The sequence below is a fragment of the Nicotiana attenuata genome, unplaced genomic scaffold (assembly GCF_001879085.1).
Source record: "Nicotiana attenuata strain UT unplaced genomic scaffold, NIATTr2, whole genome shotgun sequence".
NCBI classification, from domain to species: Eukaryota; Viridiplantae; Streptophyta; class Magnoliopsida; order Solanales; family Solanaceae; genus Nicotiana; species Nicotiana attenuata.
The window spans coordinates 80,023-103,500 of NW_017673549.1; the positions used below are offsets into that span (position 1 = coordinate 80,023).

Below are 23,478 nucleotides of genomic sequence, written 5' to 3' on the forward strand. Positions count from 1 at the left end.
AACGTTCGGTCACACCGAACCCACGATGCCTTAAAACGAAATAAAGTTGAAGGCAAGGTTTCTTTGAGTCTCTGGACAAAACCTAACTATTTCATGTTAAGGCATTTAGATCTTTGCAAATAAAAGTACATAAGGCAAAGTAAAAAATCGAAAGTTGTTGAATGGAAAAAGCCTTATATTCATAATCAAAAGTTCTTTTTACAAGGGCCAAACAGCCCGATGAAAGTTTTTACAAAGGCCGAATGGCCTCAACAAAAATACAAAAAACAAAAAAAGGCCTAAGTGGACTACTCTTCATCGGGGGCAACATCATCACCTTCGGGATCTCAGCCATCGTCGGATTTGCCCAAATCTTCGGATTCCTTGTCATCTTCGGGATAGGCTAGTTTTTGGCCTCGGCTTCGAGCTCTTTGGCACTCTCGATCTCGGCCGATAAGTCGAAACCCCAAGCATGAATTTCCTCAAGGGCCTCCCTTCGAGATTTCCACTTATCATGCTCAATGATGTCCTTTGCCCAAACCTGAGCCACCTCGGTATCGGCCTTATAAACGGCCACCATCTCTTCGGCATCAGCTTTAATTTCCTTGGCCTCCGACTTGACCGTTTCGATATCCTTGGCTAGATTTTTCGTATCAAAGACGGCCAAATTCAGCTGGGACTGGAGCTCCTCGATCTTCTTGGCCTGCGCCGAGGACTTCTCCTTGAAAGATCGAAGTTGAACCTCACCCGAAGTCAGTTGTGCTCGGGCGATGTCCTTTTCTGAGGCCAGGCTGATTATGTTCTTTTTCCATTCTTCAGCCTCGACCTTTACCGCATCCACCTCTGGCTGGAGCTGTTCGATCTGGTCAAGCTTCTGTTGGACCTGCGGGTTCGGACCATTAGCCACCATATCCAACTCATCGTCACTAACCTCAAAAACTCTTCTTACCTGCTCGACCAGGTCGACATGCTCCTTCCGAGCCACCTCCAGCTCAGCTTGAAGTTTCTTGACCTTCCCCTCACGTTGCTCACTGAGAAGTTTGTAAGCATCCCTCTTCTCAATGATCTCTCGGGTTCGGCCTCATATTGGTTTAACTCTTCTCGATATCGGAGAAAAGTCTCGTGATAAAGCACCGAGGTCTACAAACACAAAGGAAAAAGTGACAATCTTTTAAGACTTAATCTAAGTACATAACAAAAGTTGTCGAAAGGCATTCGAAGTTACCTGGTTTAACGCCTGTTGGGCTTCGTTGAACAGGCAAGGCGCTTCTACCTCGTTCATCTTTGCTTGATCCTCTTCGATCACCAGGCACCAATGATAACTTGCAACCCCCACGGGGGCAGAGAGGACCTAGGCATCCTCCAGAATAGACATAATAATCGACCGCTTTCGAACGGGATCTACACTCGGAGTTGGGAACCGGTTTACTAGTTTTGGGCTTGAAAAAGGCTTGCTGGTTCCCAAAGACAAACTCTTCTTTGGTACCGGAAAATCACCCAACCTGGTGACGTCTTCCGAGGCGGTTGAGTCTAAACCTTCAAAAAAGTTGTGAAATGGGTCTACCACCCCTTGGGGCCCCTCATTTGGGCGTCCTTTTAGCCTCTGAGCATCGTGGATCATGGAGTTGGTAAACTAGGGCGACTCAGAGAGATATATCACACCAAGTGCATCCTTCGGGGCATTATCCTATGCCCGAGGAGCATCAGCCGGAGTCTCTTTGTCGGCCTCCTCAACTTGGGGTAAATCAGCCTTGCCCCTTTCTGGTTCGGAGGCCTCGGTCACTACCTCCTCATTGGCCCCCCTGGTTTGAGGCAGTTCGGTGTTGCCTCGCACGCGGGCCACCAGTTGGGAAGCTTCTTCTTCTTCTTCTACTTCTGACTCATCCCTCAGCCAGTAGATAGAGTCCGATGGGAGCTCTAAGGCGCTATTGCTTTCCTTGGACTTGCGCACCAGCCTCCTTTTCGATTTTTTCTTCTCCGAGTTCGGAGAACTCGGAGCCTTTCTCTTCTTCTTCTCCTGCCTCGGAGCAGGGGACTCGATGGGGATATCCTCGTCACCAGATGGAAGCCTCATGGCGACATCCTTGGAAAGACTGCGAAGAAAAAAGAAATAAGTAAAAACTCAACAGCACAAAGGGGATCCAAGTGTTGCTCACTCAAGAACGTAATCTCACCGTGAGAACGGGCATCCCACCGGCCCTTCGAAAGTTCGCGCCATGCGTACTCGGAATATGTTTTCTGTGAGACAATGTACTTAACCCATTCCTTGAGTCGAGGATCCATATCCGGAACCCGAGCATTGACTGCATCGACATCGAACATCGATAAGAAAGGAGAAAAAAGAGAGTAAAACAAAATTCTGGGAAAAATGGAACTTTACTTACATTTTGTGTTCCACTCCTCGAGGAACGGCATGTCCTTGGCCGGGATCAGATCTGAGGTCCTCACTCAGACAAATTGGCCTAGCTAACCCCAGTCTCGATCTTTATCGATGCTTGAGAATGGGGCTTTAGAGACCCGACGCGCAAGTTTAATCAGTCCCTCCGGGAAGAATCGGGCACTGTACAGGTGCATCAGATGATCAACGGTGAATGGGCATCCGTCAGTCTTGCTTACAAAGAATCGGAGAAGAGTGACTATCCTCCAAAACGATGGTGGATCTTACCTAGGCACACCTCGTACCTTTTACAAAATTGGATGATCATCGGGTCCAATGGACCCAACGTAAAGGAATAAGTGTAAACACTTAAGTATCCCTTTACGTGGGTAGTGATATCTGCTTCGAGGCCGGGACCGGGGTAGGGGTGGGCATTGGTTCGTTCGGTTCAGTTATGAATATTATCGGTTTAGCATATCGGTTATCAGTTTACAAATTTGATAAACCGATAATTGAACCGATAAGATATCGATTAATCGGTTATCGATCATTATCGGTTCGGTTATCGGTTTACCCGATAAGATAACTCAATCTAGAGTTAAGCAAAAAAGAGAAGAATTCACATATAGTATGCTACCCATTTCTGCATCCTGTCCAGTGGCCATAACTGGAATAGTACTAATTCTTTAACAACAGTTGTCCAATACATTAATAATAATACAAAGTACTAGCAATTTCAACTTAAAATTAACAAGTCCAAACATATAGTACTAACAGTTCAAATTCAAGTTAACAAGACAACAACTGCTCAATCCTTATACGCTTCACCAAATAAACTAGATGTTGTTTGTCAAATGCCTAGCCTGAAAAAAGAAACCATAGAGCAAAACCTTGATCTGTGCATGGGCAATACTAACACAGAAAAAAAACACCTCGAAGGCAAGAAAATGTTGTTCTATTGTCAAAGCTCAGCGTACTGTACAAAAGAATAATGTTCAAAAATACACCCGAATTTGACGAAGATTGTCGATTGAGAATTGATAAGTGCGAAGAGAAACTGGTAGTAGGTATAGGTTGTACAACATGAGCTCACAAAATTAAGAAACGAAAATAAAAAAAATAAAAATCATTAACAGTAAAAAATACCAATATGAAGATGAATTTTGTTATAGAAATTAAAAGTCTAATGTATAAGACTAAAGACTTACGCTAGGAGAAACTAGTAAGGTCTATGAAGAATGAAGATGAAGAAACAGAAGAGTTCGGCTGAGAAATAATAGGACAAAATGAACTGAAGCCCTAGCATATGTATATACTTAAGGGTAAAGTCGTAATTTTATTAATTCTTATTGGGTTATCGGTTAAACCATTAACAAAGTTGAAGCACGCACCCTTTCTTTATCTTATGCTATGGGTAAGGAATCAAAGGCAAGGAGCCAACCCCAGTTCTTTTTAGGAAGCAACCTCTCCCCTCCCCTGTGGGTTCACCCCTGAGTCTAATGCCTTAACGGCCTTTTAAGCGCCTCTCACAACGGACTCGACACCAATGGGGCGGGATTGGTCATCTTCTAGCTTACTCTGCTAGAACTATTGTGACTTCCATGCTACTAAGCTAATAAGATCGGGAGAAAAAGTTCTTAAAGAATGTTCATTTTATTTGATAAGTAATCAAGGAGCTATGTATATAGCACTCAGATGAGGCTTAGTGAAAAACTAAAGAGAACAGATTCAAGTTAAGTTAGCCCAGGGGTAATCCAGCTACAAATGAAAGAGTAAAGCGCATTATCTTCATTCCACTTCCAATTATTGGCAAACCGAGGCCCGAACCGATAACCCAATAGTAAAAAAAATTTAAATCGTTACCGAACCGCTAATCCAATAATCCGATACCGATAACCCAATAAACAATTAACGATTCGGGTTATCAGTTTTACCCGATATATGCCCAGCCCTAGGACGTGGACCACCACGTCTTTTCCGGCCCAGTTGCAGTCCTTTATGACTGTAGGCAGGGTCTCTTTGGTGATCGGGCAAATATATCTCGATACCTTTTCACCTCGGCCCGGAACGGGTGAAGGTTTTTCAACTTTAAAGCCGGCGGTCACCGAGCACCCGCCAGGAATAAACGCTTCAAGAGGGGGTTCCGCCGCTGGTTCTTCGCCGGCCGGCCGTGATGAAGAAGCAGTTTCGTTTTGAGGAACTGCCTTAGAAATCTTCGCATTTCTTTTCAAATAAAGGGTAAAAGATGAAGGAGAGGAAGTGAAAAGGGTACACTTGACGACGTGGAGTGAAAACAAGCGAGGATTCTTACAGAACTCTCAAGAAATCTGGGTACAAGTACTAGGAAATGCAAAGATCTTTTAAGAACAAGAGTAGGAAAAGATTGGATGTAAAGTTTGAATGAATGGAGAATGAGATATTTATAGTTTTCAAACGACGGTTCAAAGCCTATAGTGGTCGACCAACAACTGACGAACATTTAATGCCATTAAGACGTGATTAACGAGACGTTTCGTCCATTTTTGTCATTTCTGACGCAAAGTATCGAGACGAGGATCGGGGGCTCATATTGTTTCTCGTCGTTTACACTCCGAAAAATGAAAGGACTATCTGTATACGGTCGAAATCGGGCTCATCTATTGCATGATAGATCAGGATTAAAACGTAATGAATTGAAGATCGATCCCGGGTTTCATCGAACCGGGGTACGAGGATAGAACACCCGTCTTCGAGATTACCGAGTCCGTGACCCCCGAATTGACCCCGACATCGAATGAGCTCGAGGAAACATTGTCGGACCAGATAACGGAAGGCCGAAATATTCGTAGCCGGTCGGATATCACGGCAGAATCTCGGCATGTATCAATGAGAATCCGGTTAATTAGCAAATCATGAGATTTTTTTACCTTTTATAGAATTGTATCTAAAGTAAGACTCCCCTACTATATAAAGGGGGTCTGATTATTTGTAAAGCACATCGTAACACGCATCCCAAAGCAATACTTGTTATTTTCTCTAAAAGTTCTTATTCAACTGTGTTTTTATACTGATCAAAGGGCATTCTGTTCAAGAGTGTTTTAAAGCCCAAGGTTATCATTGCTCGATTCGTGTGGTTTGAATTCAATTTATCATACTTTATTCCAATTGTGATTCAATTTATCTATGTCAACTTAATTCACATATTCACTTACAAATTCAATTGTTATCTGATTTTGAGGGTAAACAAATTTATAAATATATATACTTAGAATGAATTTTACCATTTCATCAAATAATACTAAGAAATGAATGTAGTATTCAAAATAAAAATTACATGATTAATAGAGCTGAGCAAGTCGTGTCAATCTCATTGAACCCCAACTTCGATTCAAAACTTGATCGAGCTTTATCATCGAAACTAATCGAGTCGAGCTGAGAGGAGATCTACAGTCCGAGTCGATTTGACTCTCCTCGAATTCTCATTCATGTGACATGGTGATATTATTCCACATTGAGTTATTAGTAATCCAAACGTACAAAAGAGTAGGTTAACAACATAACATAATAAACTTTGATTTCCTTATCTCGCTCTATACATACTGAACCTTCTCTTCTTCTGCCCAACTCCTAGTAACTGAAAGTTCAGCACATCATTCTTCACGCCCGCCGTTGCTCGAAATGGGCTCATGGAACGGACGGGTTGAGCAGGCACTTGAGAAACTGGACTCCCTTAAACTCCTTCGTTCACTTAGGCCCATTCACCTCGCCGATGATACCAACACCGACGGGTTTGAATTTTTCGATGGATTGTGCCAGTGGGATAGAGCCTCAGTTGAAGTAGAGATTTCCGAAACCACATTCCACAAATGGCTTCTAGATATTCCCTCTCCTGGTATAATCTCTCTCTTTTTTTTTTTTTGCTCCTTCTTTTGGTAATTACAATTATGGCCTACTCCTTTGTTGCGGAATTTAATATTTTAACTTGACGAAGCAAAATATAAATGTATAATGGTTGGAAAGTTAGTTTGATAGGTCAGAATCTTTAAGATTTGAACAGTTTAATAAATTCAAATTATTGACAGTTTTTTGATAGTCATGTTGAAGTGGAATAGTGTCAAACATTTTGGGACAGCATGAAAAAAGTGTTGGATAAATTGGTATGGAGAAGATGGTAGCTTCATTTTCCACATATAGTCTGTTTGGCCAAGCTTCTGCTTATCGTGAAATACACTTTTTGTAAAAGTGCTTCTCGAAAAAAAATACTTTATGACTTTTGAGCAACAATTTATGTTTGGCCAAACTTTTCAAAAAGTGATCTTAAGTGTCAAATTACGAATGAGGACATAAAAAGATTTACTTAATAGTTAATATTATTGAAAGTAGATAAACAATTTCAAATATTTATTATGAAAGACTATGATAAAGTTTTTCACTTAATAATTGAAATAAAATTGAAAAGTACTTTATTCTTTCAATTGTTTAAATATGTCAAAATATTATTCAATAAATATAACAGTATTCACCCCAAAAATCAGAAATCTATCCTAAAAATAAAAAGAAATACATATACATTAGGAGAATTGTGTTTAAGAACAACTTTTGCTTCTGCTTTGGGGAGAAGTCATTTTTTCAGCTTCTCATCTACCTCTACTAAAAAGCATTTTTTTTCCTCCTAAAAGCTTGGCCAAACACCTCAACTTTGAGAAAAAAAAACACTTTTCGCCTTGGAGAAGCTTGGCCAAAGAAGCTACTAATCGTATCACTTGTGCATGCTAGTTCTTTTATAAAAGAAAATGACGGTGGTGCCCGGGCTAGCTTGCGCACCTCGGGTACGACGACCTCCCCCAGCAATATTACCGGGTAACTTTTCTCACCAAGGCTTAGGCAGACTCGTGAGTATTAGTTCTAAAAAAGTGCTATAGAATGCTATCTTTAAGAAAAGCTACAAGTTTTACTAAAAAAAAGTGTTAGTTCTAAAAAAATGCTATAGAATGCTATCTTTAAGAAAAGCTACAAGTTTTACTAAAAAAAGTACTTTGCAACACCGCAACGCTCTAATTATCTTTTATGCATTATTTTAACTGCCTGAAAAATCTGCTCATAGCTTTTCTTATCAATGCTTAATAGGAGATGACCTTGGTGGTACTGGTGCAGCTGATACTGAAGCAGGGGTATGGGGGGGAAGATTCAGGAAGTTAATTCTATTCTCGTCAAATGATTATCTGGCGTTGAGTTCTCATCCAGCAGTTATCAAGGCTGCAGCACAGGCATTCTAATTTACGCCTCTTCAGCTTTGCGTTTATTGATGAATTTTTATGATGTTATTATGACAGTTGACTAATTTGTTGTGGTTGTATTCAGGCAGTCCAAAAGCATGGGATGGGTCCAAGAGGTTCTGCACTAATATGTGGTTATACAAGTTATCATCGATCATTAGAGTCATCCTTGGCTGAGTTGAAGAGTAAGGAGGTATTGTCTTCTTCATTAGTCAACCCTTTGAGGTTGTAAAATTAGACTTAGTGAACTAGCTTAATTGGAAACCTATCTATCAGTAAAAACATACTAAGTAAAATCAAGAGCATGTAATGCGATCGCGACATTCCTTATTTTCCTTGTGGATGTAAGGCAATAGCTTAGGAATTTTAATTATGAGTCAGAGAACTCCGAAGCACTTTTTTTTTTTTTTTTTGTGGTTTCTTATTGACTCATTTATATTTAGAGTAGCAAGAGTTGGACTATTTCTATCTACATTTGTTACTGTTAGCTTGTACGATTAGAGAATGTTCTATGATCTTTATAGTGATTTTGAAATCAAACATATTGGATGTGTTGTTCATGTCCTTCGTTCATAGTTAATGATGCAATCTTTAATAAATTTAGACTGCCTATAGTAGATAATTGAATGTCTGCCTGTTTGTATGATGCTCAGCGGATTTTCCTGCCAATAAAGGTCATCTTCTTGATCCTTTGTGTCTAATTACCCCAGTTTGACAAGGCAACCTTGTTCTTCCATCTTACACCTGTATTCCTAGCTTCGATTACATTCAACTTCTCATAAAACAATTCAATTCCCCAAACATGCTAATCCACTCAAGAAATTCTTAAAGAAAAGGGCAATGATATTTTGCTTATAGTAGGTATGTATCTTTCCTTTCTGTTTTGATTCTGGTTCTCTTGGGGCTGGTAGGGGAGAAATTCATAAATATGATGTATGGATGTAAGAGATTGCACAAAGTGGAGTTGATTGCTCTAATCTATTTTAGAACAGCAGAAAACAATAGTTGGCATGAATAACTATGGTATTAGTAGGTGGTAGCTAGAAGCTGATTGGTTATTTCGTAATCTCTAGCAAGAATTATGATTTGGCTGTGATAGTTGTGGCGGTTAATCAATATTTCTGGGGTTTGAATTTCAAATTGATATTGTATCATTCAAGTTGATGGGCAACTGATTGTTTTCTATTTTCACAATAATAGCAGGTTATTTTCCACGATAACAGAGGGAGGGAGGGAGGGAGGGATCATGAAAAATGACTTTTTCCTTGCCACAGTATTCTTCTTTGCGAAATGGAAAATGACAATTCATTTTATTGATAAATGTTGACAATCCAGCCTGCACGTCAACAAGGCAAACCGTCCTCTCACTCCAAATTGACTTTTTAGAAAGTAAGAAGCACATCCTTGTGTTTGTATGTGAAAGGAGGACTCTCCCAGAAGAATTTATGACCCTACCAAGAGAAAAAGAATAAAAAAGAAACTACCATTTTATCAGATTGTTTCTGAATGTTCTGTACACTATAGAAATTCGATTTGCGTGTTTACTCTTTTTTAGGCTAAAGACGATATTCATTTTTTATGTTTATCAAAATTAAGTTATCATATCTTGCTGCAAAATATTCTCAAAATTGGGACCAGTTGTCACTAACTTGATGGTGATGGACTACTAAATCATATCCGTCTGATTTGTGTTCCCTCTATTCTTATACTGCTAGAATGCTGTAGTACGTATTTTTAAAGTTTCTTAATCATCATCTAGGACTGTGCATAATAATAAGATGCGTGGGTGTATTCATCGTATTCGTTGGAATGTTTTTAACTAGTGATGGTTCTAAATTGAGATTATTATTGAAAAAAGCTGACACATGTACATTTTTACAGTGAATAACTGATTCAAACTGATGCTTACTCTCTCTGATTTTACATATTAGGATTGCCTTCTTTGTCCAACAGGCTTTTCAGCCAACATGGCCTTTATGACAGCCGTAGGCAATGTTAGTGTGCTCCTAGCCAAAGGCAGTCAACCTTCAATAGATGAAAGAGTTGCCGTTTTTTCTGATGCCCTGAATCATGCATCAATCGTTGATGGTATACGACTAGCTGAGAAACAAAAAAGCATAGCTGTTTTTGTCTATCAACACTGTGACATGCGCCATCTTAATGAGTTACTGTATGATAATTTTTCATTTGGTTTTCTACTTTCAAGGGATGTTATTCTGTATTTCATTTGTATATTTTTGTGTTTTAACAGAACTAATTGCCCAATGAAGAAAAAGGTTGTCATTACTGACAGGTGAGTGATGATCGGAATTTTCACTCTTATCAATTTCTTCTGAGCTGGCATGATCAAGAAAAAACTTGAAAAAGAAGGAAGAAAAAGAAGTAAAAAATAAGGGAAAGAATAAAAGAGAGGGCACCAATCAAATTTGTAATGACCATACAGAATTGCATTTCGTAGTAGCTTCTTGTGTGATCATTTTAGCTGTCAAAGATGGAGCGGTGATGGATGTGTAGGAATTGCTGGAGCATTTATGATAATTGATTTAAATTCTTTTGCAAGTACTTAATTTTGTTCTTTGTTACCAGCTTGTTTAGTATGGATGGAGACTTTGCACCACTAATTGACCTTGTGAAACTCCGCAAGAAGCATCGGTTTTTGTTGGCAATTGATGATGTAAGTCCTTAAACTTCTGGTAAGAAAACTCAGAGTTTTATCTTATTTATTCCTCAAATCTTACTTTGGCTCTAGATACTTACTTTTCTCCCCGATAAACATCCATTGTGTTTCTTCATGGGGCAGAATAGCGCTAATGAAATAGTCATAGATTTCAGAATTATAATCTCCATGTTCATACTTGAGTCCTATTGTCTCTTGACATTTCGTCCTTTAAATGTAATAGTTTATGGATTGCGCATTTTATTTCTATATATTGTTTGATTTTTTACAAAAATTTGATAAGGAATTTCTACTTATTGCTTAAATTGATTCGACTATGATATGCTTAATAATTATAAGGAATTCTGCTCTCTTTTTTTCCCACTCAACTTTAGGCTCATGCAACATTTGTTTGTGGACAAAATGGTGGTGGTGCAGCAGAGTTGTTCAACTGCGCAAATGATGTGGATATTTGCATGGGTACTCTGAGTAAGGCAGCAGGCTGCCACGGTGGATTCATAGCATGCAGGTATTACTCTAAAAAGAATAGTAGAATGTACATATGTGTGTATGATATTATGATATACACACACATAAATTCTTTTTTATGTTACTTCCGAGAAGATCGCATGGGTCTCCTAAATCTAATCCTCAGTTGATTAATTTGTTAAAAACACTAGAGTCTTCAGTTTAGAAGCAGTACCTTGTTTTTCTACTGCTATGAGTTCTAAGATTGAAATCAGTTGGCAGTTGAACATCATTTGGGGCCAGTCTTCCTTCATTAATCAGAATCTAAAAATAGACTTGTACCAGATGATTTTTCTTACCTTTCGTGGATCTTACGCAAGCTCTTTGGCTTCTGGAATTTTGGATCTATACCTCTAAGTTCAAATAGAAATTCTTCTCCACAAAAGTGATTTCTCTTCCTTTATGTTTTTGGCTGCTTATTTTATTACACTAGGAGTTCTTTATCAACCAGCAGGATATGTAGTAAAGATGGACCAGCGCTCTCTTTTATGAGATTCAAATTCCTTAATGATACTAAGATCTTTGACTTTTATGCACAATTTAAGAAGTGCATTTACTGTTATTTTCGATTGGAATTGTCGTTTAATCTTCTCTTTTTTGGGGTTGAAATGCTAAATGAACAGCAAGAAATGGAAGCAATTGATACAATCCAGGGGCCGCTCTTTCATATTTTCAACTTCTACCCCAGTGCCCATAATTGCTGCTGCACATGGTAAATCTACCAAGTGGAATGGACATTTTCATCATTGCTTTATTTGAGGTCATTGGTGAACAGAAAAATGTTTTGATAACCGTGGTTGCTGACTAGTGCAGATTTGTGTGGCACGTTAGACAAAATGTTAGTGTTTCTCATTACCATAGTTATTAACAAGATCCTTTTTCTTATTCTGCTTGTCACAAGTAAAGCAAAAAATAAAATAAAATATCTTTAGAAATATGAGGAGCAAAAAACCTGAACTAGGTAGAAATTGAGACTGGTACAAAATTTTCCTATCTTTACATTTGATGTGGCTTATTTCTACATTATCAATGATGTAACTTATGCAGCTGCTGTTATTGTGGCAAAAAAAGAGATGTGGCGTAGACGAGCTATATGGAACAGGGTTCAAGATTTCCGCGACCTGACGGGGATTCCCGTTACAAGTCCCATCATTTCCCTTATAGTGGGAAGTGAAGCAACAGCCTTGAAAGCTAGCAGGTTTCCCTCTGTCTTTTGAGCGTGTCTGTCTTTCTGTTTGTCTCTCTATTTTAATCTGTTCCCAAAGATCTCATTTTTGCTAAACAGGCATCTTTTGGAATTTGGCTTCCACATAACTGCAATAAGACCTCCAACAGTGGCCCCCAACTCATGCAGGTTTGTTGCTTTTGTATAGCTTTCTGGTATGGTAGTGATCACTGTTGTTTGTAATATCATCCTCTTCATGGCAATTTTTGTTGAATCATTTTCTGTTAATCTGGTCTCCTGATTTTTTCAAGTGGGACTTTGGGTGCTTTTCTTGCATTAGGTAGTTCTGCTTAAAGAATTTTTGATGTAGCTATGCTTGACTTATACATATCATATAAGGTTATTGGGTTGTTGTTTGTATCTTGCTTCACCCCCTAGCCAAGGAGATAAAGTTCACAAAATAGAGGATGTGCAGTCACCTTGGCCTATACCCATGAGCTATCCTATAACTTCTAACACAAAACCACCTTCCTTTTTTAAGAAATTCCGGTCTAATAATGCATAGCAATGGTTCCATTTGGTTTGGTTGCAAGTTAGTACATCGATACTATCGGTAATTTTGAGGTAGTATAAAGCTACTTTTTGGAATTTTACTCATGCTTAATCAAACATGGTTGAAATTTGAAAGGTTGTTTTTCATGTGCAAATTTTTTCTTCTGAAGGTATGAGGTAAAGTATTGTTGCAGTTTTTGGGTTGATTCAGTTGGCCAGTTTCAGGATATTATTAAAACTTTGATCCATACTTCCCCTCAGAATGCATATATGTACACACAGAAAGATATATATTCAACTTTCTAATTTTTCTTTTTACCTTTCTTATGAACATTATTACTTTCGTCAGGTTAAGGATAACTCTCAGTGCAGCTCACACATTAGATGATTTAAGAAATCTCACAGCTGCGCTGTCTCAATGTGTCAACTTCAGCGAGATTGGATTCTACTGCACAAGCTGGAATGCCCGCCTTTAGTTTCATTACTTGTGTTGGATAATTTGTAATGGTCGTATCATGCAGTGGTAGGAATTAACCAAGTGTCGTGCATTTTTTCCTGGTATTAATTACATGGTTGCTACCCACAGCCGATGAATTCAGCAGTTGTAATTCAATAGTTGACCTGCACCTATTGGAGAATACAGTGTTTGATATTTTTGTTGTAAAAAATTATACAGTAATTACTAATATGAAAATCTAAGTAGTTTAATTCAAAGTTCTATTTTTAAGGCAGTGAGTGTGTCATTCAGTTACCTACCAAATGTGAATGAAGCTGATTAAACAATGTATTCATGGGGCACTACTCAACGGAACTAATGGTCTAAACCAAAACATATTAAAATATCCTTAAACGTCTTTCATAAAATTCATATAATAATGAGACACAGGAAAAGCTTGCATGGCTTTGATCTAGTGGTGAGAGCACAACACATGATGTGTGGGTTAGGAGCACGTCATGGTATTGAACTCACGCATACAAAAATATGGTATTAAGTGAGGGATTTTTTTGAATATATACAAAAACTTATTTATCCCGTTTTAGCTATGTTTTTCTATTTACAGAAAGTAACTAATTTTTTTACAAAATATATACAAATTCTATTAACTCACTCAATCGAACATTTACCAAATTTTTTAAAATTTAATTTTTTTTATTAATATAATATACGTCTACTATATTATTATAAAAGCACGAATTATTTATGCTAAATGTCTGAGCAACTAAAATATTCTTGATATATTGATCGACTTTTATGCCCTTAAATATTTGCATAATTTAAAGATCTAGTTATAAATTTGAGTGATGAAATTCTTTTTTGATTTAAATCTTACATATGCCGACCCTACAAAGTTGCTAGATGCTGACATGTCATCAGAACGAATACGTTCTTCCTCTTACCCACACAAGTGACACAGCATTGCATGTCAATTATCTACAACCACAATGCATGAAACCCAACTCCATCTCCTAATAATAATGGTTAACTTGCACTATATCTATATCTATCTATCTATATTATTATAAAAGCATGAATAAAATGTTGGATTATAAAAATAATCTTTAATATTAAGCATAATAACTCACAATAAAAGGACATCGGAATTCTAGACATTAGCATTGTAATAATATTAGTTTTAGGATATACTTCTTAAAAAATTTCTATTACTAATTTAATTTGAAAACGTATTATATTGTCCAAATCCATTTAGAAACAGGAGAGCCTATATATATTTATTATTATAAAAGCATGAATACAATGTCGGTTTTACAAAAATAACCTTATAATATTAAACATAATAACTCACAATAAAAGGACATAATCGAAATTCTTGACATTAATCTTGTAATCCTATTAGTTTTAGGACATAATACTTATAGGCTCTCCTGTTTCTAAATGATTTGGACAATATAATACGTTTTCAAATTAAATTAGTAATAGAAATTTTTAAGAAGTATATCCTAAAACTAATATGATTACAATGCTAATGTCTAAGAATTCCGATGTCCTTTTATTGTGAGTTATTATGCTTAATATTAAAGATTATTTTTTATAATCCAACATTTTTTTCATGCTTTTATAATAATATAGATAGATAATATAGATATAGTGCAAGTTAACCATTATTATTAGGAGATGGAGTTGGGTTTCATGCATTGTGGTTGTAGATAATTGACATGCAATGCTGTGTCACTTGTGTGGGTAAGAGGAAGAACGTATTCGTTCTGATGACATGTCAGCATCTAGCAACTTTGTAGGGTCGGCATATGTAAGATTTAAATCAAAAAGAAATTTCATCACTCAAATTTATAACTAGATCTTTAAATTATGCAAATATTTAAGGGCATAAAAGTCGATCAATATATCAAGAATATTTTAGTTGCTCAGACATTTAGCATAAATAATTCGTGCTTTTATAACTAATATAGTAGACGTATATTATATTAATAAAAAAAAATTAAATTTTTAAAAATTTGGTAAATGTTCGATTGAGTGAGTTAATAGAATTTGTATATATTTTGTAAAAAAATTAGTTACTTTCTGTAAATAGAAAAACATAGCTAAAACGGGATAAATAAGTTTTTGTATATATTCAAAAAATCCCTCATTTAATACCAATATTTTTGTATGCGTGAGTTCAATACATGACGTGCTCCTAACCCACACATCATGTTGTTGTGCTCTCACCACTAGATCAAAGCCATGCAAGCTTTTCTGTGTCTCATTATTATATGAATTTTATTGAAAGACGTTTAAGGATATTTTAATATGTTTTGGTTTAGACCATTGAGTTCCGTTGAGTAGTGCCCATGAATACATTGTTTAATTCAGCTTCATTCACATTTGGTAGGTAACTGAATGACACACTCACTGCCTTAAAAATAGAACTTTGTAATTAAACTACTTAGATTTTCATATTAGTAATTACTGTATAATTTTTTACAACAAAAAATATCAAACACTGTATTCTCCAATAGGTGCAGGTCAACTATTTGAATTACAACTGCTGAATTCATCGGCTGTGGGTAGCACCATTAATTAATACCAGGAAAAATGTCACGAACACTTTGGTTAATTCCTACCAACTGCATGATACGACCATACAAATTATCCAACACAAGTAATGAACTAAAGGCGGGCATTCCAGTTGTGCAGTAGAATCCAATCTCGCTGAAGTTGACACATTGGGACAGCGCAGCTGTTGAGATTTCTTTAAATCATCTAATGTGTGAGCTGCACTGAGAGTTATCCTTAACCTGACGAAAGTAATAATGTTCATAAGAAAGGTAAAAAAGAAAAATTAGAAAAGTTGAATATATATCTTTCTGTGTGTACATATATGCATTCTGAGGGGAAGTATGGATCAAAGTTTTAATAATATCCTGAAACTGGCCAACTGAATCAACCCAAAAACTGCAACAATACTTTACCTCATACCTTCAGAAAGAAAAATTTGCACATGAAAACAACCTTTCAAATTTCAACCATGTTTGATTAAGCTGAGTAAAATTCCAAAAAGTAGCTTTATACTACCTCAAAATTACCGATAGTATCGATGTACTAACTTTGCAACCAAACCAAATGGAACCATTGCTATGCATTATTAGGACCGGAATTTTCTTAAAAAAGGAAGGTGGTTTTGTGTTAGAAGTTATAGGATAGCTCATGGTATAGGCCAAGGTGACTGCACATCCTCTATTTTGTGAACTTTATCTCTTGGCTAGGGGTGAAGCAAGATACAAACAAACCACAATAACCTTATATGATATGTATAAGTCAAGCATAGCTACATCAAAAAATTCTTTAAGCAGAACTACCTAATGCAAGAAAAGCACCCAAAGTCCCACTTGAAAAAAATCAGGAGACCAGATTAAACAGAAAACTGATTCAACAAAAATTGCCATGAAGAGGATGATATTACAAACAAAGTGATCACTAACATACCAGAAAGCTATACAAAAGCAACAAACTGCATGAGTTGGGGGCCACTGTTGGAGGTCTTATTGCAGTTATGTGGAAGCCAAATTCCAAAGATGCCTGTTTAGCAAAAATGAGATCTTTGGGAACAGATTAAAATAGGAGACAAACAGAAAGACAGACACGCTCAAAAGACGAGGGAAACCTGCTAGCTTTCAAGGCTGTTGCTTCACTTCCCACTATAAGGGAAATGATGGGACTTGTAACGGGAATCCCGTCAGGTCGCGGAAATCTTGAACCCTGTTCCATATTAGCTCGTCTACGCCACATCTCTTTTTTTGCCACAATACAGCAGCTGCATAAGTTACATCAATTGATAATGTAGAAATAAGCCACATCAAAATGTAAAATAGGAAAATTTTGTACCAGTCTCAATTTCTACCTAGTTCAGGTTTTTTGCTCCTCATATTTCTAAAGATATTTTATTTTATTTTTGCTTTACTTGTGACAAGCAGAATAATGAAAAGGATCTTGTTAATAACTATGGTAATGAGAAACACTAACATTTTTGTCTAACGTCCACACAAATCTGCCACTAGTAGCAACCACGGTTATTCAAAACATTTTTCTGTTCACCAATGACCTCAAATAAAGCAATGATGAAATGTCCATTCCACTTGGTAGATTTACCATGTGCAGCAGCAATTATGGCACTGGGGTAGAAGTTGAAAATATGAAAGAGCGGCCCCTGGATTGTATCAATTGCTTCCATTTCTTGCTGTTCATTTAGCATTTCAACCCCAAAAAAAGAGAAGATTAAACGACAATTCCAATCGAAAATAACAGTAAATGCACTTCTTAAATTGTTGCATAAAAGTCAAAGATCTTAGTATCATTAAGGATTTTGAATCTCATAAAAGAGAGCGCTGGTCCATCTTTACTAACATATTCCTGCTGGTTGATAAAGAACTCCTAGTGTAATAAAATAAGCAGCCAAAAACATAAAGGAGAGAAATCACTTTTGTGGAGAAGAATTTCTATTTGAACTTAGAGGTATAGATCCAAAATTCCAGAAGCCAAAGAGCTTGCGTAAGATCCACGAAAGGTAAGAAAAATCATCTGGTACAAGTTCTATTTTTAGATTCTGATTAATGAAGGAAGAACTGGCCCCAAATGATGTTCAACTGCCCTGATTTCAATCTTAGAACTCATAGCAGTAGAAAAACAAGGTACTGCTTCTAAACTGAAGACTCTAGTGTTTTTAACAAATTAATCAACTGAGGATTAGATTTAGGAGACCCATGCGATCTTCTCCGGAAGTAACATAAAAAAGAATTTATGTGGTGTGTATATCATAATATCATACACACTATGTACATTCTACTATTCTTTTTAGAGTAATACCTGCATGCTATGAATCCACCGTGGCAGCCTGCTGCCTTACTCAGAGTACCCATGCAAAATATCCACATCAATTTGCGCAGTTGAACAACTCTGCTGCAGCACCACCATTTTGTCACACAACAAATGTTGCATGAGCCCTAAAGTTGAGTGGGAAAAAAAGAGAGCAGAATTCCTTTATATATTAAAGCATATCATAGTCGAATCAATTTTAAGCAATAAGTAGAAATTTCCTTATCAAATTTTTGTAAAAAATCAACAATATATAGAAATAAATGCGCAATCCATAAACTATTACAATTTAAAGGACGAAATGTCAAAGAGACATAGGACTCAAGTATGAACATGGAGATTATAATTCTGAATCTATGACTATTTCATTAGCGCTATTCTGCCCCATGAAGAAACAAATGGATGTTTATCGGGGAGAAAAGTAAGTATCTAGAGCCAAAGTAAGATTTGAAGGAATAAATAAGATAAAACTCTGAGTTTTTCTTACCAGAAGTTTAAGGACTTACATCATCAATTGCCAACAAAAACCGATGCTTCTTGCGGAGTTTCACAAGGTCAATTAGTGGTGCAAAGTCTCCATCCATACTAAACAAGCTGGTAAACAAGAACAAAATTAAGTACTTGCAAAAAGAATTTAAATCAATTTATCATAAATGCTCCAGCAATTCCTAACACATCCATCACCGCTCCATCTTTGACAGCTAAAATGATCACACAAGAAGCTACTACGAAATGCAATTCTTGTATGGTCATTACAAATTTGATTTGGTGCCCTCTCTTTTATTCTTTCCCTTATTTTTTACTTCTTTTTCTTCCTTCTTTTTCAAAGTTTTTTCTTGATCAATGCCAGGCTCAGAAGAAATTGATAAGAGTGAAAAATTCCGATCATCACTCACCTGTCAGTAATGACAACCTTTTTCTTCATTGGGCAATTAGTTCTGTTAAAAACACAAAAATATACCAATGGAAATACAGAATACACCCTTGAAAGTAGAAAACCAATGAAAAATTTATCATTAAGCTAACTCATTAAGATGGCGCATATGTTCCACATGTTGATAAAACAAAAAACAGCTATGCTTTTTTGTTTCTAGCTACGTTCGTTTTATACGCATGCAAACGATTGATGCATGTTCAGGGCATTCAAAAAAACGGCAACTCTTTATCTATTGAAGGTTGACTGCCTTTGGCTAGGAGCACCTACACAATTTGCCACGGCTGTCATAAAGGCATTGTTGGCTGAACAAAGCCTGTTGGAACAAAAGAAGGCAATCCATAATATGTAAAATACAGAGCGAGATAAGGCATCCAGTTTGAATCAGTTTATTCACTGTAAAAATGTACATGTGCAGCTTTTTTCCATAATTTAATAATCTCAATTTAGAACCTCTCACTAGGTTAAAAACATTCCAAATAACGATGAATAACCCAACGCATTCTTATTATTATGCAACGTCCTAGATGATGATTAAGAAACTTTAAAATACGTACTACAGCATTTCTAGCAGTATAAGAATAGAGGGAACAAATAGTACGGATATGATTTAGTAAGTCCATCACCTGCAAGTTAGTGACCCAACTGGTTCCCAATTTTGAGAATATTTTGCAGCAAGATATGATAACTTTAATTTTGATAAACAAAAAAATGAATATCGTCTTTAGCCTAAAAAGAGTAAACACGTCAAATCGAATTTCTATAGTTGTACAGAAACATTCAGAAAACAATCTGATAAATTGGTAGTTTCTTTTTTATTCTTTTTACTCTTGGTAGTCATAAATTCTTCTGGGAGAGTCCTCCTTTCACATACAAACACAAGGATGTGCTTCTTACTTTCCTAAAAAGTCAATTTGGAGTGAGGAGGACGGTTTGCGCTTGTTGACGTGCAGGCTGGATTGTCAAATTTATCAATAAAAATGACATTGTCATTTTCCATTTCCCGCAAAGAAGAATATGTGGCAGGAAAAAGTTCATTTTTCATGATCCCTCCCTCCCTCCCTCCTCTTGTTATCGTCGGAAAATAAACCTGCTAATTATTGTTGAAAATAGAAAACAAATCAGTTTGCCCATCAACTTGAAATGATGCAATATCAATTTTTGAAATTCAAACCCCAGAAATATTGATTAACCGGCCACACAACTATCACAGCCAAAATCATAAATTCTTGCTTTAGAGATTAACGAATAACCAATTTCAGCTTCTAGCTACCACTACTAATACCCATGTTATTTCATGCCAACTATTGTTTTCTGCCTGTTCTAAAATAGATTATGAGTCAATTCAAACTCCCACTTTTGTGGCAATCTCTTACATCCATACATCTATTTATGAAATTTCTCCCCTACCCGCAGCCCCAACGAGAACGCAGAATCAAAAGCAGAAAGGAAAGATACATACTACTATAAGCAAATATCCAATTGCCCTTTTCTTAAGAATTTCTTGAGTGGATTAGCATGTTTGGGGGCAAATTGAATTCGCTTTTATGAGAAAGTTGAATGTAATCGAAGCTAGGATACAGGGTGTAAGATGCTAGAAAAACAAGGTTGCCTTGTCAAAACCTGGGGGTTAATTAGACACAAAGGATTCAAGAAAGATGCCTTTTATTGGCAGGAAAATCCGCTGAGCAATCTATACAAACAGGCAAGACATTCATTATCTACTATAGGCAGTCTAAATTTATTAAAGATTTCATCATTAACTATGACGAAGGAGCATGGAAACCAACACATCCAATATGTTGATTTCAAAAATCACTATAAAGATCATAGAACATTCTCTAATCGTACAGCTAACAGTAACAAATTGTAGGATAGAAATAGTGAACTTTGCTCTCTAAATATAAAGAGTCAATTAAGAAACACAAAAAAAAAAAAAAAAGTGCTTCGGAGTTCTCTGACTCATAATTAAAATTCCTAAGCTATTGCATTTACATCCACAAGGAAATAAGGAATGTCCGGCGAATCGCATTACATGCTCCTTGGATTTTAACTTAGTATGTTTTAACTGATAGAATAGGTTTCCAATTAAGCTAGTTACTAAGTCTAATTTTACACCTCAAAGGGTTGACAATGAAGAAGACAATACCTCTTACTCTTCAACTCAGCAGGATGACTCTTAAATGATCGATGATAACTTGTATAACCACATATTAGTGCAGAACCTTCTTGACCGCATCCCATGCTTTTTGACTGGCTGAATACAACCACAAACAAATTAGTCAACTGTCATAATAACATCATAAAAATTCATTTCAATAAACTCAAAGCTGAAGAGGCGTAAAATTTAGAATGCCTGTTGCTTGCAGCCTTTGAAACTGCTGGAAATGAGAACTCAACGCCAGATAATCATTTTTGACGAGAATAGAATTAACTTCCTTGAAATCTTCCCCCCATACCCCTCTTTCAGTATCACTGCACCCGTACCACCAAGGTCATCTCCTATTAAGCATTGATAAGAAAAGCTAAATGAGCAAGATTTTTCAAGGCAGGTTAAAATAATGCATAAAAGATAATTTAGAGCGTTGCGTGTTGGCAAGTAACTTTTTTAGTAAAAACTTGTAGCTTTTCTCTTAAAGATAGCATATCTATAAAGCAATTTTTTTTTAGAACTAACACTTTTTTTTTTAGTAAAACTTGTAGCTTTTCTTAAAGATAGCATTCTAATAAGCACTTTTTTAGAAACTAAATTCACAGCAATGCCTAAGCCTTGGTGAAGAAAAGTTACCGGGTAATATTATTGCTGGGGATGTCGTTCGGTACCGAGGTTGCGCAAAGCTAAGCCCGGGCACAACCGTTCATTTTCTTTATAAAAAGAACTAAGCAATGCACAAGTGATACGATTAGTAGCTTCTTTGGCTCAAGCTTTCCAGGGCGAAAAGTGTTTTTTTTTCTCAAAGTGAGGTGTTTGGCAAAGCTTTAGGAGGAAAAAAAATGCTTTTAGTAGAGGTTAGATTGAGAAGCTGAAAAAATGAACTTCTCCCCAAAGCGGAAGCAAAAGTTGTTCTTAAACACAATTCTTCCTAATGTATCAGTGTTTCTCTTTTTACTTTTATGGATAGAATTTCTGATTTTTCGGGGTGCATACTGTTATAATTTCATTGAATAATTTTTGACATATTTAAACAAATTAGAAACAGTAAAAAAGTACTTTTCAATTTTATTTCAATTATAATGTGAAAAACCTTTATCATAGTCTTTCCATAATAAATATTTTGAAATGTTTATCTACTTGTTCAATAGATATTAACTATTAAGTAAATCTTTTTTATGTCCTCATTCGTTAATTTGACACTTTAAGATCACTTTTTGAAAAGTTTGTGCCAAAAATAAAATTGTTGCTCAAAGTCATAAAGAATTTTTTTCCGAGAAAGCACTTATACAAAAAGTGTATTTCACGATAAGCAGAAGCTTGGCCCTAAACAAGCACTAATATGTGGAAAATGAAGCTACCAATCTTTCTCCATACCAATATTTTACATCCAACCACTTTTTCTCAATGCTGTCCAAAATGTTTGACACTATTTCCACTTAACATGCATTATCACAAAACACTGTCAAATAATTTTGAATTTATAATTAACTGTTCAAAATCTAATAAAGAATTCTTGACCTATTCAAACTAACCTTTCCAATACCATTATAACATTTATATTTTGGCTTCGTCAAGTTAAAATATATTAATTCCGCCAACAAGCGTAGCCATAATTGTACATTACCAAAAAGAAAGGAGCAAAAAAAAAAAAGAGAGAGATTTACCAGGAGAGGGAATAATCTAGCAAGCCCATTTGTGGACATGTGGTTCGGAAATCTCTACTTTCAACTGAAGGCTCTTATCCCAACTGCACAATCCATTCGAAAAATTCAAACCCCGTCGGTGTTGTATCATTCGGCGAGGTGAAATGTTGGCCTAAGTGATACGAAGGAGTTTAAGGGAGTCAGGTTTCTCAGAGTGCCTGCTCAACGCCGTCGTTCCATGAGCCCAATTTCTGAGCAACGGCGGCGCGTGAAGAAATGATTGTTCTGAAATTTCCAGTCTACTAGGAGTTGGGCAGAAGAGAGAAAGGATTCAGTATGTTATAGAGCGAGATTAAGGAAATCAAAGTTTATTTATGTTATGTTGTTTAACTCTACTCTTTTGTACGTGGAATTACTAATAACTCAATGTGGAATAATAATCACCATGTCACACTGAATGAAATCGAAAATTCAAAGGAAAGAAAAAGTTTCAAATCGGAACTTCGACTGTATAGATCTCCTCTCAGCTCGACTCGATTAGTTTCGATGATAAAAGCTCGATCAAAGTTTTGAAATCGAAGTTGGGGTTTCAATGAGATTGACACGACTTTGCTCTCAGCTCTATTAATCATGTAATTTTTATTTTGAATACTACATTCATTTCTTAGTTATTATTGATGAAATGGTAAAATTCATTCTAGTATATATATTATAAATTTGTTTCTCCTCAAATCAGATAACAATTGATTTGAAGTGGAATATGTGAATTAAGTTTGGACAATAGAATAAATTGAATCACAATTGGATAAAGTATGATAAATTGAATTCAAACACACGAATCGAGCAATGATAACCTTGGGCTTTAAAACACTCTTGGAACAGAATTGCCCTTGATCAGTATAAAA

At 36.2% G+C, this 23,478-nt stretch overlaps 1 protein-coding gene and 1 pseudogene across 2 annotated transcripts; one reads left to right on the forward strand and one right to left on the reverse strand.

Annotated features, from left to right (window-relative positions):
- Window positions 1–5,679: 5,679 nt before the first annotated feature.
- LOC109216696 (8-amino-7-oxononanoate synthase-like) lies at window positions 5,680–13,232 on the forward strand. Of its 2 annotated transcripts, none has more exons than XM_019380878.1 (11): window positions 5,680–6,227; window positions 7,463–7,602; window positions 7,697–7,804; window positions 9,543–9,781; window positions 9,863–9,904; window positions 10,198–10,285; window positions 10,663–10,796; window positions 11,419–11,507; window positions 11,867–11,993; window positions 12,081–12,149; window positions 12,862–13,232. In XM_019380878.1, exons 1-11 carry the CDS (start codon window positions 6,014–6,016, stop codon window positions 12,986–12,988), a joined length of 1,377 nt encoding a protein of 458 aa, XP_019236423.1. In that variant the 5' UTR covers window positions 5,680–6,013; the 3' UTR covers window positions 12,989–13,232. The 2 variants fall into 2 exon arrangements, with proteins under 2 accessions (XP_019236423.1, XP_019236422.1); XM_019380877.1 differs by having other exon boundaries at window positions 5,681–6,227; window positions 11,843–11,993.
- Window positions 13,233–15,545: 2,313 nt separating this feature from the next.
- Window positions 15,546–22,476, reverse strand: LOC109216695 (annotated as a pseudogene).
- Window positions 22,477–23,478: the final 1,002 nt, after the last annotated feature.